Source organism: Melospiza georgiana, chromosome 3 (genome assembly GCF_028018845.1).
Source record: "Melospiza georgiana isolate bMelGeo1 chromosome 3, bMelGeo1.pri, whole genome shotgun sequence".
NCBI lineage: Eukaryota > Metazoa > Chordata > Aves > Passeriformes > Passerellidae > Melospiza > Melospiza georgiana.
In genome coordinates, this window is record NC_080432.1 from 109,271,616 (window position 1) to 109,285,562 (window position 13,947).

General features: G+C 37.8%; 1 protein-coding gene across 5 annotated transcripts in view; it reads right to left on the minus strand.

Moving 5' to 3' along the window:
* The window catches only part of COL19A1 (collagen type XIX alpha 1 chain), a 178,865-nt gene that overhangs the window by 56,667 nt on the left and 108,251 nt on the right, over positions 1 to 13,947 (minus strand). For all 5 annotated transcript variants that reach the window (XR_009114228.1, XM_058019508.1, XM_058019510.1 and 2 more), the window contains one exon: positions 1,582 to 1,635. Coding sequence is in view for 4 of the 5 variants with exons in the window: in XM_058019508.1 (XP_057875491.1) it covers positions 1,582 to 1,635 (54 nt within the window). In the remaining variant the exon portion in view is untranslated. The remainder of the gene's footprint in view (positions 1 to 1,581; positions 1,636 to 13,947) is intronic.

Sequence of the window (13,947 nt, forward strand, 5' to 3'; positions counted from 1 at the left end):
GGCTGTTTAAGGAATGCTTCTCTGTATGTAGTCCTAGGCTACAGTACCCAACACAGAGCTCCCTGTAGTGATGTTCCCATGCTCACAAAGTTGAGCTTTCCACTTGCTGTAAGAAAATCTGAGCTACATCTCAGTAATAGAAGTGCAATTTAGCTTCCTCTCAAGATTTCTGGTATATCTGTCAAGGATCATACATCTTCACAAGCCTGACCTGCCAGCAAATCTAGGATGGCAGAAATCTGTAACGCAGAAACAGCTTTTCACTAGCTCACAAAATGCTAAGTAGATTAGGTCTAACAGTGACCTCTGCTATGGTTTGCTTTTTTATCCTTTAAAGGTTATATTTGGCACTTGTATTAAGAAAGATTCTGCATCAGTCCTTCCCTCTGTTTGGCCTCCTGCAATCTGCAATACCATTTCAGCATTAGCACTGTGCAAAGGACTCAAAGAAGCAAGGCTTCAATATGACTGTATGCCAGGGGAAAGAGTGAAAGGGAGGGATTTTTAACTGGTTTTATGCAGGATAAATGAATTCCATCATAAACACCTATTTCTGAACACATTTTGCAAGAAAAAATTATTTATGAAATGTATGCAGTTTTTGTTTTGGATGAGGGTAGATGACATCTGTTTCATTTTAGTCATTGTATCCCATGCAGCAGTGCATTATTCTCTGCTCTACATATAAGACCAGGTTGAAACATTTGAATCAAATGTTCAGATACATAAACCACTAGCCTTTATCCAGGTAAGTAAAAGAAGGAATTATAATGTTTTTTGTTTTATATTAAGAATGTAAAGCAGCAGAAGTTTACTTAATCCACAAATAGCTGTTTTGCATTTGTGCATGACAGCATTTTTACAATACAATGTACAGAGAATTTTACAAATATGATCAAGTCTTCCCCTAACAAAAAGGGCTGCTTTCATTGAAGACTAGTATACATTCATGCCTGACTTGAATTTTAAATCCTTTCTCTTTCAAAAAAAAAAAAAAAATAGAGAAGAAAAAGAAAATCCCAAACCTCTTAGATCTGAGCTAAACCCTTTAGTTCTCCATATTACAAATCCTTTCATAAAGTCATGTATTTCTTAATCTTTTTAATTCTTCAGTCAACTCATTTGAACTACAGCTGAGTGCTCATTCCAGTGCTGGGTATAATCCTCCCCATCATTCAGACAGTTGGCACATGCTTCACACAGTCCTTCATCTTTCAAATTACCCCTCTGAGACAGAAATTATCCCTTTTACAGAGCATCATGCATTTTGCAAAGGGAATGAAAGCACAGTATTCACAGCTAGCATACATGGCCAGTCTTTCTTTGAAATGCCAATTTCTGCTTTCTCTGCTGAAGTTTCCATCTTGTTCTTTCCCTCCTGTGTAGTCCCTCCTACTTGTGGACCCAGTCCTTTTATTAATGCTGCAACAACAGGCTACCAGTAGTAGGTGTTTGATACAGTAGAGTACACACAGATCAATTATTTTAAACTATAATTATGATCCAGTAACCTGCTATAAAAGAGTTAACAAAGCCCAAGGACATAGTGAAAATTTCCCATTCCCCTCATTAGTTACTCACAGGAGGTCCTGGTGGCCCTGGTTTTCCTGGAAGGCCTGGTTTGCCTCGTCTGCCCTGGAAACAAAAAAAATTACAACAGACATTTATAAATGCTGTGGGTAGGGACTGATTTGAAATAAGAATTTTAAGAAAAGATTTGTTGCCTTATATATTAACAAAAAAAAACCCCCAAAAACAACAACAAACAACAACAACAAAATCCATCCAAAATGAATACTCTCTATCAGTCACTGTAATACTAATATGAGTATTTCTAGCATTGTTTTTAATAGTTATAACAAACTATATTTGTATCTCCATCCCAGTAACAATGTCACATTTTAAAGCTTTGTCTCAAATATGAGTGCATTGATAGGGTTATTAATAAAGTACCTTGATGAGGCATAAAGAAATCACATTTGTATGAATACACTGGAGCTTGGGATGTAAAACTGTGCTGCAGCACAGTCAGTACATATGTGCTACATAACCCAATTAACAAACACACATACCTTATTCTCTGGGATGTGATAATGAGCACAAAAGCCAGAGATTTATTTGCAAACACAACTCACCTTCTTTGTGCAATTACTACCATCTGTGTATATATAATGCACAAGCAAAATCATTTGCATTAAAACATAAAGTTCATAAAAGTCTACTTAAGGGAGACTTTGCACTCAGTTCCTAAAAAACACATGCATATGTAACTATTACAATTTTTTAGTACAGAGTTTGCTTGAACAACTGTTTTCACATATGCTTTTTTATAGGAAGATCAACATAAAAATGGAAGTAATTTGCAGGAATTAACATCTTTATTGCCAAGCTGAAATCTGATGCACATTTTTTAGAAACAACAGCTGAGAACAACTAATATCCAAGTGCAAATGGCAAAGAAAAAAAATGTTATATCCATTAAGAGTAAACTTTTCCCTTGCATTTGGAAAACGTAAATTAATGTTAAGCATTAGGGGGAGTGTCCTGGTGAAAACTTGGCTTAAAAAGTGAAAAAAATAAAATTCTGGCTGATGGTTCACAATTAACACATAGGCATATTTCAGTAATCTCTGCTCCTTACTACTAAGTCTGCTTCTGTGGTTTCTTGAATAACAGTGTCACATAGGCTGCAGCAGTACTCTCAGGAAGAGAAAGAAATCCAGTTTTGCTATTTCCAGGTGAGAGCCTTGATCTGTAGGAAAGCACTCTCATGCTGTGCATTTCATTAATCTTGATCTGTGTCGAGGGGATGTCAGCAAGGGTGGAAAATCCCTCTCCCTCCCACCCTGCAGCTCTCCAGGGCAACCTCTTGCCCAGAAGCCAGGGACTCTCCTGGCAGTGGTAGGTATCTCAAGCCCTTCAAGCAGAAGAAGAAACAGAACCAAGACTGTGTGGATGTGTTTCAGCCATTGGGCTGTGCCACACAACATGTACACTGCCACCACGGTTTTATCATCATCCTCAGCCAGTCAGAGTGAAACAAAACCACCTCAGCATTTTTGGAGTGCCAAATTCCTGGGTCTTAACAACTGAGACATGTGTCATGTGCTGAGCTGTTTAATCCCACCAGTACTTGCACATGCAGAGCTCTAACTGGGGCAGCTAAGGGTAAATTTTTAGAGCCAGAATACAGTCCTAGGTGCCTAGGCTGGGCTCCAGGCTCTGCTGGCCCTCAACACCCACCCCCAGCACATCCTCTGCTGTGCTGGCAGCACTGACCCTGCAGCCCCAGGACCAGCTAGGCTGGCAGCTCAGCCAGCAGGTTTTGGCTTTGGTGGAGCAGGAGAACTGCAGGTGGGGCAGGTTTTGGCTTTGGTCAGCTCACTGATGCTGCTCACCCAGCAGCTGAGGAGCTTGCCTGGCCTGCCAGGGCACACATGCACAAGCACAGGAGGCTGCAGAGCTACATCCGTACTCTTGGACTCATCTCTGCTCCGGAAATACAGGTGGAAACTGATACTTCCTGACTTGAAAAAAAAAAAACAACCAACAATAAACTTCCCTTAGAAAGAAGGAAAAACAGACTGAGAGGTAATAATGTAATAAACAAAGATAAATTACTCCATACTTTTAAAATAGTCCCTCCAAGTTATAATGATCTACAGTGTTGACTTCTTGAAGCACCTTCCTTTTCCTGTTTGAACTTATCTAAAGTATTCTGAGGATGACACTTAAAGTCACAGCAGTCTAAACAAAGTATCAAGGAAGTGTCAGGATGAAGAAGACAGGGCTTTGACTGGCAGACACAACTGTGAACGAGGTGTTAATTACACAGGAAAACAGGGAATATGTTGGGAAGGCAATTTTATCTCTGTTTACAAGATGGACTAAAATATGATTTATGACATAACAAAGACAAAACTTGATTAATTTTCTGAAAAAAAAAACCAACCCACTTATAAAAAAAATGGGGATAGTTGTTTTCCACCATTTATTAGTTACTAAAACACATACCCAGTGAAACACAGAGGAAACATCTGTCCCACTTTTTATCCCATCATTATATTATTAGCCATTATACAATGTTGCATGTAAAACAACCACACAGATCAGTATGAGGCATAAGCTTTTTATAGAGTAATAAAAGTCCTTTTTTTTTGCCTCCAAGCACCTTTGTAACCTGTCTGGTATTTTAAATTTAATACAGAAATGTATGAAAGGCCACTACCTTTCAGCAATGTCATTCAGACACAGAGACTTCAATGTCAGGAATACCCAAAACTCCCCCTACTTGTCAGCACTCCTGCTTCTCTATGACTTTTCAGCATCAGCAGGGGAAATATATATATATATATTTTACTATAGTAAGAGTGTAAGTAGAAAATATTGGTTTATGTTTTTGTTTAGGGTAATTAAAACAATTAGAACAATGTTTTTGACGAGCCCATTATGATGCTGCCTTGGGCAGACCATGAGCCAGACCATGACTAAATATTTACATTTTGATTTTGAGTCATCCTTCTGGCAAGAAAGAAGTGAAAAACATCTCAGTGCCCTCTCTGGTTTATAGAGTGGGCTTAGCAGAGAGCCACAGTTCCCATCTCCTGCTCAGCTGTGGGTCTTGCTAGCCCCATGAGAGCTGTATTTATTGCCACTGTGCAGAGGGCTGACAGCCCACACAGGAGGGCTGTTACCTTCATTTAGCTTAGATCACTGAGCAAATATTGAGGTTCTAAAACCACTCAAATTATAAATAAATGTCCTAGGCATCATATTGTTCCTTTAACTAAATAAAAAATGCATTACCACCTACATTCACTTAAAAAAGATATGTGGTGTCAACAAGTTGTCTAATCCTACTTAGAATACCTGAAGGAGACCAAAACAGTTGCTGACTATTTCCTTTGTGCTGCATGTATCTTTGCTGCCAATCAAAGTGATAAGAAGTTTTCTAAATGTTCCTGCTATTGTATGCTGCTCCCTTGACTCCTGCCCCAACTAATTTGTACAGCAGGCTACTTTCCTCTTTCCCAAAGGACAGACTTCAGCTGGATCATTCAAATGACAAATCATTCAAATAATAACTGCTTGGTTAGGGGCAAAAAAAGATAAAATACTAAAAATAAAGAAAATGAGAGATTATATGCTTCAGGAAACCCAGCTGAGTGCCTAGCTGAAGTATGTGGTCAGCTGCATTCTTTACTTCTCTTTTCCTTCACCCCTTCTGTGAATTGAAATGACTTGATGAGCTTTGCCTGACATGAGATGGAAAGCTGTTCAGAAGAGAGCTCTGGCCATCCTCCCACAGGATTTGTGCTCTGGTTCTGACTGCTGCCCCTGGGCACTGCTGCAGGTCCAGCACACAGTGCAAGAATTCAAACAAGAATTCAAAATCTGTATTGTAACCCCCTGCTGTACCATGCCATATCTGTCTACTCACATCTCTCTAGAGGAGTAAGATCTCTAATCCTAGTGTTTAAAAATAAACTGTGGATTATTTAAGGATAAATTCAAGCAGTTATGTAGGAACACTGACATGATTTATGGAGTTAATAATTTAAAGACTCTACACTTTAGTATGAAGGTAAAAGTTCTTAGAATAAACCCATGTGAATTTTCAAGGGGAAGTGCTAATTAGTGGTTCTTGAAACACATCATCACATTTCAAAACAAGAAATAGTTCTAGGGAAAGGAAAAATCTGGGTTTTAAAGTCTTAACTACCGTAGTTATGCAAAATTAATGAGGTTTATGTAATTTTTTTGCCAAGCTACACTATGATTCTCTTGGTTAATCCTCAAAACCAGCCTTAAAAAGGCACAGATATAACCAAAACAGGAGGTGAGTGTGGAGTTAAAGACCCCTGTCTCACAGTGCCTGACCTACAGATGCCAAGTGCCAGTTCCAGTGCCCACATTATCTCAGATTACAGCAAGAATTGGGATAGTCTCTCCCCTAAATTGAAAATCCATGTTGCAGACAATGAAACCTCGTTAACTTCAGCAATACACTGTTAGGATTTGACTGTACAATCCCTTCTTCAATCCTATTAACTTTGGCCTTGAGGACGTCTGATGGCAACCGGCATATTACAAATTAACCTCTGTATGAGATGCTAAACCTGAACAAAAATCACAGGAAATAAGGCCAGAAGGCAAGAAATTAAAACATTTACAGAACTCAAGTGCAAGACTGTTCACCATACCCCACTAGAACCTTTCACAGAAATGTGGCTCACAGAAGAATAGAGCACACAGAGCCCAATCCCTTCTTTGGGAGAAAAGTCAGTAGGGAGCTCCTCACTGATGCAGAAGCCTTCCTGAACTCAGTCTTGGGTTTCCAAATTCATTTTAGGAATGATTTATAAAATCTCTACTTTCTTCATTGTGACATTATTAAAATGCTTAAAGGGAATGCTTAGCCAGGCTACATAAAATTGAAATGAGTTTAACTAACAAAACTAAGTCCCTAAACAGGCACAGCAATGCCAAGAAGTCAAATGCCCTGACCTCTTTTGCCAAAAAATCACTAGATGAAATCCATCACAATTTTTCAAGTGTATCCATAAAAATTCAATTTCATTTCAAAACCAGAAAGAAATAATTTTCAACTATACTTACATAGTTTATACCTTAATTTTCATTATTAGATATAATTTCTTATTCTCTCATATTTCTACACCTTTGGCTAATAGACATTAAAAGAAATATTAAAAATACAGTATTTGGAAGAGAGTCTGAAATTCTAAAAGAACCTCTTAGAAGTTACACCATTTCTGCCATTCCATTAAAAGTTAGGTTTTAATTTCTACAGTGGCAATTGACAATGGAAAAAAAAGAATTTTTCCAATTGAAAAATCTATTTTCAGCTTTCTAAATCACAACTGTTTCATTCCATATTTAAATGCCATTTTTAAATTCCATTCATTAAATTTTTAAAGTGGGAAAAATAAATATTTTTAAGCTGTATCCTAATTTACTGGATATGTATTTCAATGTGGAGACATTCTGGGAGAAAAACTGTTTTACATTAAGCATTTTTGGACTGTTAAATGTCAGAGTGAAGGAACATACAGAGCTCTAACTTAAAGATGAAATCAGATTGGAGCTTTGCCTGTTTAAAAACAACTTACATCAAAGTCAGGGACTGAGAAGATGAAAAGAGATTCCAAAACTCCAGAGCTTTAGCTGTGAAGAAAATGTTTTGCATTGTGCCAGGAGGCTGACCTGCAATGCAGACATTATCATTGTTCTGTAAGGTTTGTTTTATAATTGGTTAAGTACAACATTTATTCACTGAACTAGAAAAGAAATTATGTCAAAGAAATATTAATGTTCTATAAATCAGATAAATGCAATCTGAATTTAAATTAATTTTGATGCCACTCTAAATAATTATGTTAAGAAAATCTAACAGCTCTCCATTCATTTATTTATGAAGATTTTCCACTCTGTCAAACTAACTTTGTTCATGCTTGATTAGAAAAACTTGTAACCTCAGAGAATAAGTTGATTATTAACATAAGGCAAATATTGTAATTCCACAGAGTCCCTCCAAATATGTAATTTTAGTAAAATCAATGTTGAAATACTAGATATGACAACAGATTCTTAGTTTTATGAGGTATTTAATTTATTACTAAGATAATGCTAAAATAACTTCCTCTTAAGTGAAGTCTTTGGTATTATAAACACAACTATTGGAAATAAGGAAGTTCTTTCAAAAATATTTACTTCAGGACACCTGCAACTCAAGGACACCAATCCCAAGGAATTTAAAGTCAAGGACATGGCTGTGATATTGCAGAATATTTTTAAATGCTTTAACCCAATTCACCACTGGAACCACTCCACCATGATGGAGAAATGTTTAAATACATATAAAAGACTTTTAAAAATTTGCATTAATCCATAAGAATGAAGTTGTTTGTAGCTATGCTGAGAATAAACTAGAGCTAGTCACATAAAAACCACTGAATTGTCTGGGTTGGAGCAAAGTCTCAAGATCACTCAGTATAATCCCTGTCCCAAGCAGGATCAATTGTCCAGGACTGTGTCTACTCAGCTTTTGAGTATCTCCACAGATGGAGACTCCACAACCTCTCTGGGCAGCCTGCATCAGTATTTGATGAACTTCACACTCTTTCTTGTGTTGAGATAGAATTTTCTGGGTTTTATTTTTTTTTCTTTTTTAAAGATTTCTTACCCCTTGCCTCTTGTCCTGTCACCAGCTATTACTGAGAAGAATGTGTCTTTCTCCTTTATTCCCTCACATCAGACATTTACACACTGATTAAAATTAAATTTCCACTGAGCCTCCTCCAGGCTGAAGAGTCCCAGCTCTCAGTCTCTCCTTCCACAGAAGTTTCTCCAGTTGCACCTTGACACCCCTGAGGAAATCTGTGTCTTCCTTGAGGTGGTCTCACCAGAGCAGAGCAAAGGGGAAGGATATTTCCCCTGACCTGTTGGCAGTGCTCTTTCAAATGCAGGCCAAGATATTGTTGGCCTGTTTTATGCCACAAGGATGTGATGCTGGCTCATGGTCTGCTTATTGTCCAAAGAGTTCTTCTACACAAAGCTTTCCTCCAGACAGTTTGTTTTCAGTGTATGCTCATATCTGGGGTTATTCCTCCCAAGATGCTGAATTTTGCATTAGCTCTTGTTGAACTTGATTTGCTCTTGATTTCTTCTGCCCCATTGTCCAGGCTGTTAATGAGGACACTGGACACTACTGGCTCTAGGAGCAGCCCCGTCAGTGGGGTACACTCATCTCCAAGTGGACATTGTGCCCCTAATGAAAAACTTCTGGACCTTGTTTTTCAGATGATTTTCAATCCACCTCACCATCCACCCATCTAACCTGTACTTTGTCAGCTTGGCTATGAAGATAATGGGAGATAATGTCAAAGGCTTTGCTAAAGCTGAGGTTGGCATTCACTGCTCACATCTCATCCACCTAATTAGCCACATCATATTAAAAAGCAAGGTATTTCATCAAGCAAAATTTTCCTTTCATAAATCCATGGAGACTATCCCAATCACCTTCTTGTCCTCCATATATTTGGAAATGGTTTTCAGGAAGATTTCTTCTTTCACATTGCCAGGGATTGAAGCCTATTTGCCTGTAGTTCCTTGCACCTTCCTTTGTGAAGACAGAAGTGCTATTTGCTCTTTTCCAGTCTTCAGGAGCCTCTCCCAGTCACCATGACCATTCAAAATAACCAAGAGAGGATTGTATTGTGTGAGCCCTATGGACAGACAGCTGTGTCCTCCATCTGGGTACGAAACTCTGGCAGCAAACAGCTGTCACTGCTCCTTCCATAGCGCTTGGGTCCTGTGCCTTGTGAGCACCATCCCTAAGGGTGTGCATGCTGGACAGAGAAGGTTTGCTGGCCTCTTTGTGCCCTCCTGCACGAACTGCTGAGCCCCCTGCTGCATCTCCTGGCTGCCTCTGCCATGGCTGCAGAAACTGCTCCTACAAAGGCCTCATCCTGGCCTGACCTCCCTGCTGCGGCACTGCTGCTCAAGGACAGAGCTTGTCAGAAGCTGCCAGAGCCACCCTTACCTGAGCCTCACCTGGAAGTATCAGGCATCCTCAGTGGCTTCCCAAAAGTGCCCAAATCCCAGAAAAAGTGCCTAGAAGCTTATAGTAAAGCAGGGCATCCCCGATATCTGGGGAGAAATGATGCATCTGACTCCATGGATATCAGAAAGTTAATTAATTACTTCATTATACTATATTATTCAATACTATATTACACTGTATTACACTGAATCTGCACAAACATCAACTCCACTCAACTGCACAGAATCTTGTGACTGGTCACCCACAGTCCTGACACACACACCCGGATTCAATTGGTCAAGGAATCAAAACACACCAGAATCCAATTACCAATTCCCTTCAGGTAAACAATCTTCCACAATGCGTTCCACTTGTTCTAGCATACAGGAGCAGTAAATGAGATAAGAATTGTTTTTTCTTTCTCTGAGGTTCAGAGAATGTGGATCTCAGAACATCCTTGGGAAGTTGTGCCTTGCTTTTCTCTGTGAAGAGAAATGCAGCCACAGGAGCTCAAGAAGGCAGCAAGAGGATTGTAAAGAAGCAGAAACTGCTGCACAAACTGCTGTGTGTTTCAGCTGTGTGCTGGGCCTGGCTCTTCTAGAGGCCAGCTGAGAATGCAAAATCATCCTGTCTAGATTTCACAGTATAGCCATCTAATAAAATTGCCTTGATCCTTCACATTAAGAAAATTCTTGGAATTCCCTGAGGTATTTATATTTTTAAAAGGGAGTAACTTTCAGAAAAAAATGGTATTTATAAAAAATGCACCAAGTTCAGGGAAAATCCCTTCTACAGAGATATCCAACTGAAATGAAGCATTGCTTCTCAAAACATTTGGAATATTATTTTGGAAATATAAAATTCATTGCATTTAACATAATAAAGCCAGAGTCTGGAAAGCTTCATGTGGCCTGTAAACTATAGGTAGTAGAAATTTTTAAGAATACACAGCAACACAGCAAAATTATTTGAAGACTTCAGAAAATTCTTTGCATGGGAACTGAAGGCCCCAGTGGAATTTTTTCAGAAATTAATGGAATAGTGATTTGATTGTGGAGAAAAACTCTAAATACCTCTTCAATATAAAGAAGACATTTAAAAACCCAGTTGCTAGAGGCTAATGGAAGATTAGATACATGCTAAGTGTAAAATAAAATGCATATTTTGAAATGTGTGATTGACAAGAAGCACTGGAAGACAGAATTCAAGGAGATTTGCAAAGAGTCTGTTGTTGATATTCTTTGAAGTGAAAACTGGACTTCTGCAAAAGATGAGCTTACCTAGAAAGTGCAAGATGACTGAGAAAAGTAATAGTTCTGCACAACACAGGAATCCAGGAAGATGGTGTGGTAGTCCACTGTGATTAAATTCCACGCAATGCTAGGTTAGTAGCCAATCTCAGTGTTGTTTGTGGGTTGGTAATGCTGGACCAGGGACTTTTCTGAGCAATGTGTAATTACCTTCTGAAGCTCCTGATGTCATTCTGAGCAGTTGTATAATAGTATCAGGTTGCTGCAGCAGTAACATGCCTGAAGCCAATGTGATGGACACTGAAAAATGATGTATGAATGCAATGCCTGCCCACAGAGCAGTCTAGTGTTCCTCATGCAGGAATGAGTAGCTGTTTCTACTGGCCCTTTTCTTTCAGTGACCAGAACTAAAACCCAAAACTCCTGCTGAATAAGGTCTCATGTCTAACACAAACCACTTCATCTAGGATCAAAAACCCTAAAAAATGTTATTCAAAGTCACTACTTGTAGAACAAGAGGAAACACCAGACCTTTTTAAGAAGAGCAAACATTTGAGGACTCCTTGAGCTCACAGGAAAACACAACATTGATAACAAATGTGAATGGTAAGTGTCAGGGGTATCTTGGCAAAAGGAGAAACACAAGTCTCTACATGCTCACACAAAATTTAACTACATTCACTGATTACATTATTACAGCCCTTTAAATGACTATTATATAAGTCTCAGGTTGATCGAAGAATCAGAAATAAGTTCACTGTGTGCTCTTTGAATTTGGCCAGGTTGTGATATAACCAGGTTATGATGTCTTCTTCCATGACAATTACTTTTGCTTTCAGAGTAACAGTCTAATTAAGGATGGAAAATATGTGATGAATCATTGAATATATTTTAATATTTTTTGTAGAGCTAATGAAAATTCTAGGAAGTTTCTTTTGTGTATATGAAGCTCGGTAGTAAACCATGCAAAATTGAAAACAAATTCCTTCACTTCATCTCAAAACTCTGTTCCTGCCTTTTTAGTGCTGTGTAAAGAAAACAAGATACGTAAGTCTGAAGGTCATTATTTGTACCCATTGCTCACAAAGGCTGCTCTCCTGCATAAGCCAGCCACAATGAGAGGAGATAATGGGGATGAGAGGGAAAGGTGTCACAACAAGTGAGGAAAGAATGGGAACTGATGAGTCTACTCTTAGAGACACAACCAATACTCGTGATAAATGCTAGACTATTAATCCAGTTGTTTATTCAGGAAATAAATATTTATGCATTTTGGTACTAGAATAGTACAAGAGAAGTAATATGATTATGAATCCAAATTTTATTTATCATCACATTCATTGTTCTCCATTACTTCATTACTTGAAACCCTGTAGTAAATCTGCAATTTTCTGTTAAATAAAGCTAAAAAATAGAACCTGGTCATCTAGATACAAGGCCCTTTAAAGCTGTACAAAACTAGAATTTTCAGGGCTTCTAAATTATCTCCCCATACTACATTTCTGTAAACATATCACACTAGTGTACTGCTTTCTGCAAACCTTTTTATTCTTTAGGAGATCTGGAAAGCATCCAGCGAGACCAACTAAGATAGAAGATATTTCACACACTTCTGTCATCAATTTCCATTGCTGACCATCATCTAGACAAGTAAGAACCTAAACTGCTCTTTGATGTGGGAGTAAGATGATAACCCAGTATGACCATACAGTAGTAATATACTATATTACTATATTATCAAATATAGTAATATAGTATATTACTTGATATATTATATATATATATTATTTGATATTATTATATCAAAGACACACAAAGTGACATATTCAGTGTTTTAATAATTATGCATGGGCTCAATGACACCAGTAACTCTGGTCTAAAGTGCATCTATCAGAAAAATCTGTTACCACCTTATCTGAAAAAATGTATTGATCCCCCTTTACACTTGAAATAAATACACCACAAATCTAATGAAGTAATGATGTAAATTTGCATTTTTAAGCCTATTTGAAGTACATGCCAACAAGCATTTTAAGGTTGACATAAGTTTGAGCTCAAAAACTACGGTTATCTTTATGTTTATTATAATAATAGCAACATTTACTCTATTTCTATAATAATTACTATATCTATTTTTATGATGTGATTTTTTGTGCAGATTATTCCTGTGAGGTGAAAGAAATACTACTATTCAGACTTATTCCTCTCACTAGGGGCACAGTTTTCCTAGTTCCCTCTTTAGTGAATGCAGGGAGATGGGTGCCCACTCTGGGACAGGACAGCTTTGGTATTTCTTAGTAGCTCTAATATTAAACCCTGATCTCTGTTGATATAATAAAACCTCAATTAAAACACTCTGAAAATGAAAATGCATGCTGTTTTCCTTGCTTTTCCACTCATTTTCATTGCCATTTACCTGTCACTAGCTCTAACCTGAGCCTTCTATATGTTTCTTCAATATGGCCATTAACACTGTTAATTCTCCTTGCTTCAACGTGTATTCTGAGGTCTGTAAGTTACACACTATATGATTGTCCTCTCAACTTCTTATTCATCTAAGACCAATTTTCAAAGGAGCATTTAAAAATGCTCCAGTTGCAGGTAGATTAAATTTTGAATATAGCAAGTACCATATGAATGGCAACTTAAAATAAAAGTTCATGTTCTCAAAGTGAATAGATACTTTCAAGTGTTTCTGGAATGGCTTTTTTCCCCCTAATATGTTACAGTTCCAGTCTTCAGAATGGACACAATATTGTTTTAGGTCTGAATAATTTGTTGGAGAAAAAAATATTAGGTCATTACACACTCAATAATATGCTTTAATCTTCAAAAGACAGCCCATGAGAAAAGCAATAACTTCATATAATGTGAAAGATTTGAAGGATCTGCTGAAAGTAGAACAGAGGAACATGACATCTATAATTGAATAAAAAGGAGCATTTAATAGCCATTAGATGTGCACTGTCCTGTTTGTCATTAAACAGAGCAGAGATCTTGTTACAAATGGTATGTTATTGTGTAATTAAATGTATTGGAAATGCAAGAGCACATGGGAGTTGGATTACACCTGCCAACACTGTTGTTAATGCTGGGGCGGGAGTGGCCAGCAGAAGGAGAATTGTTGTGAGCATC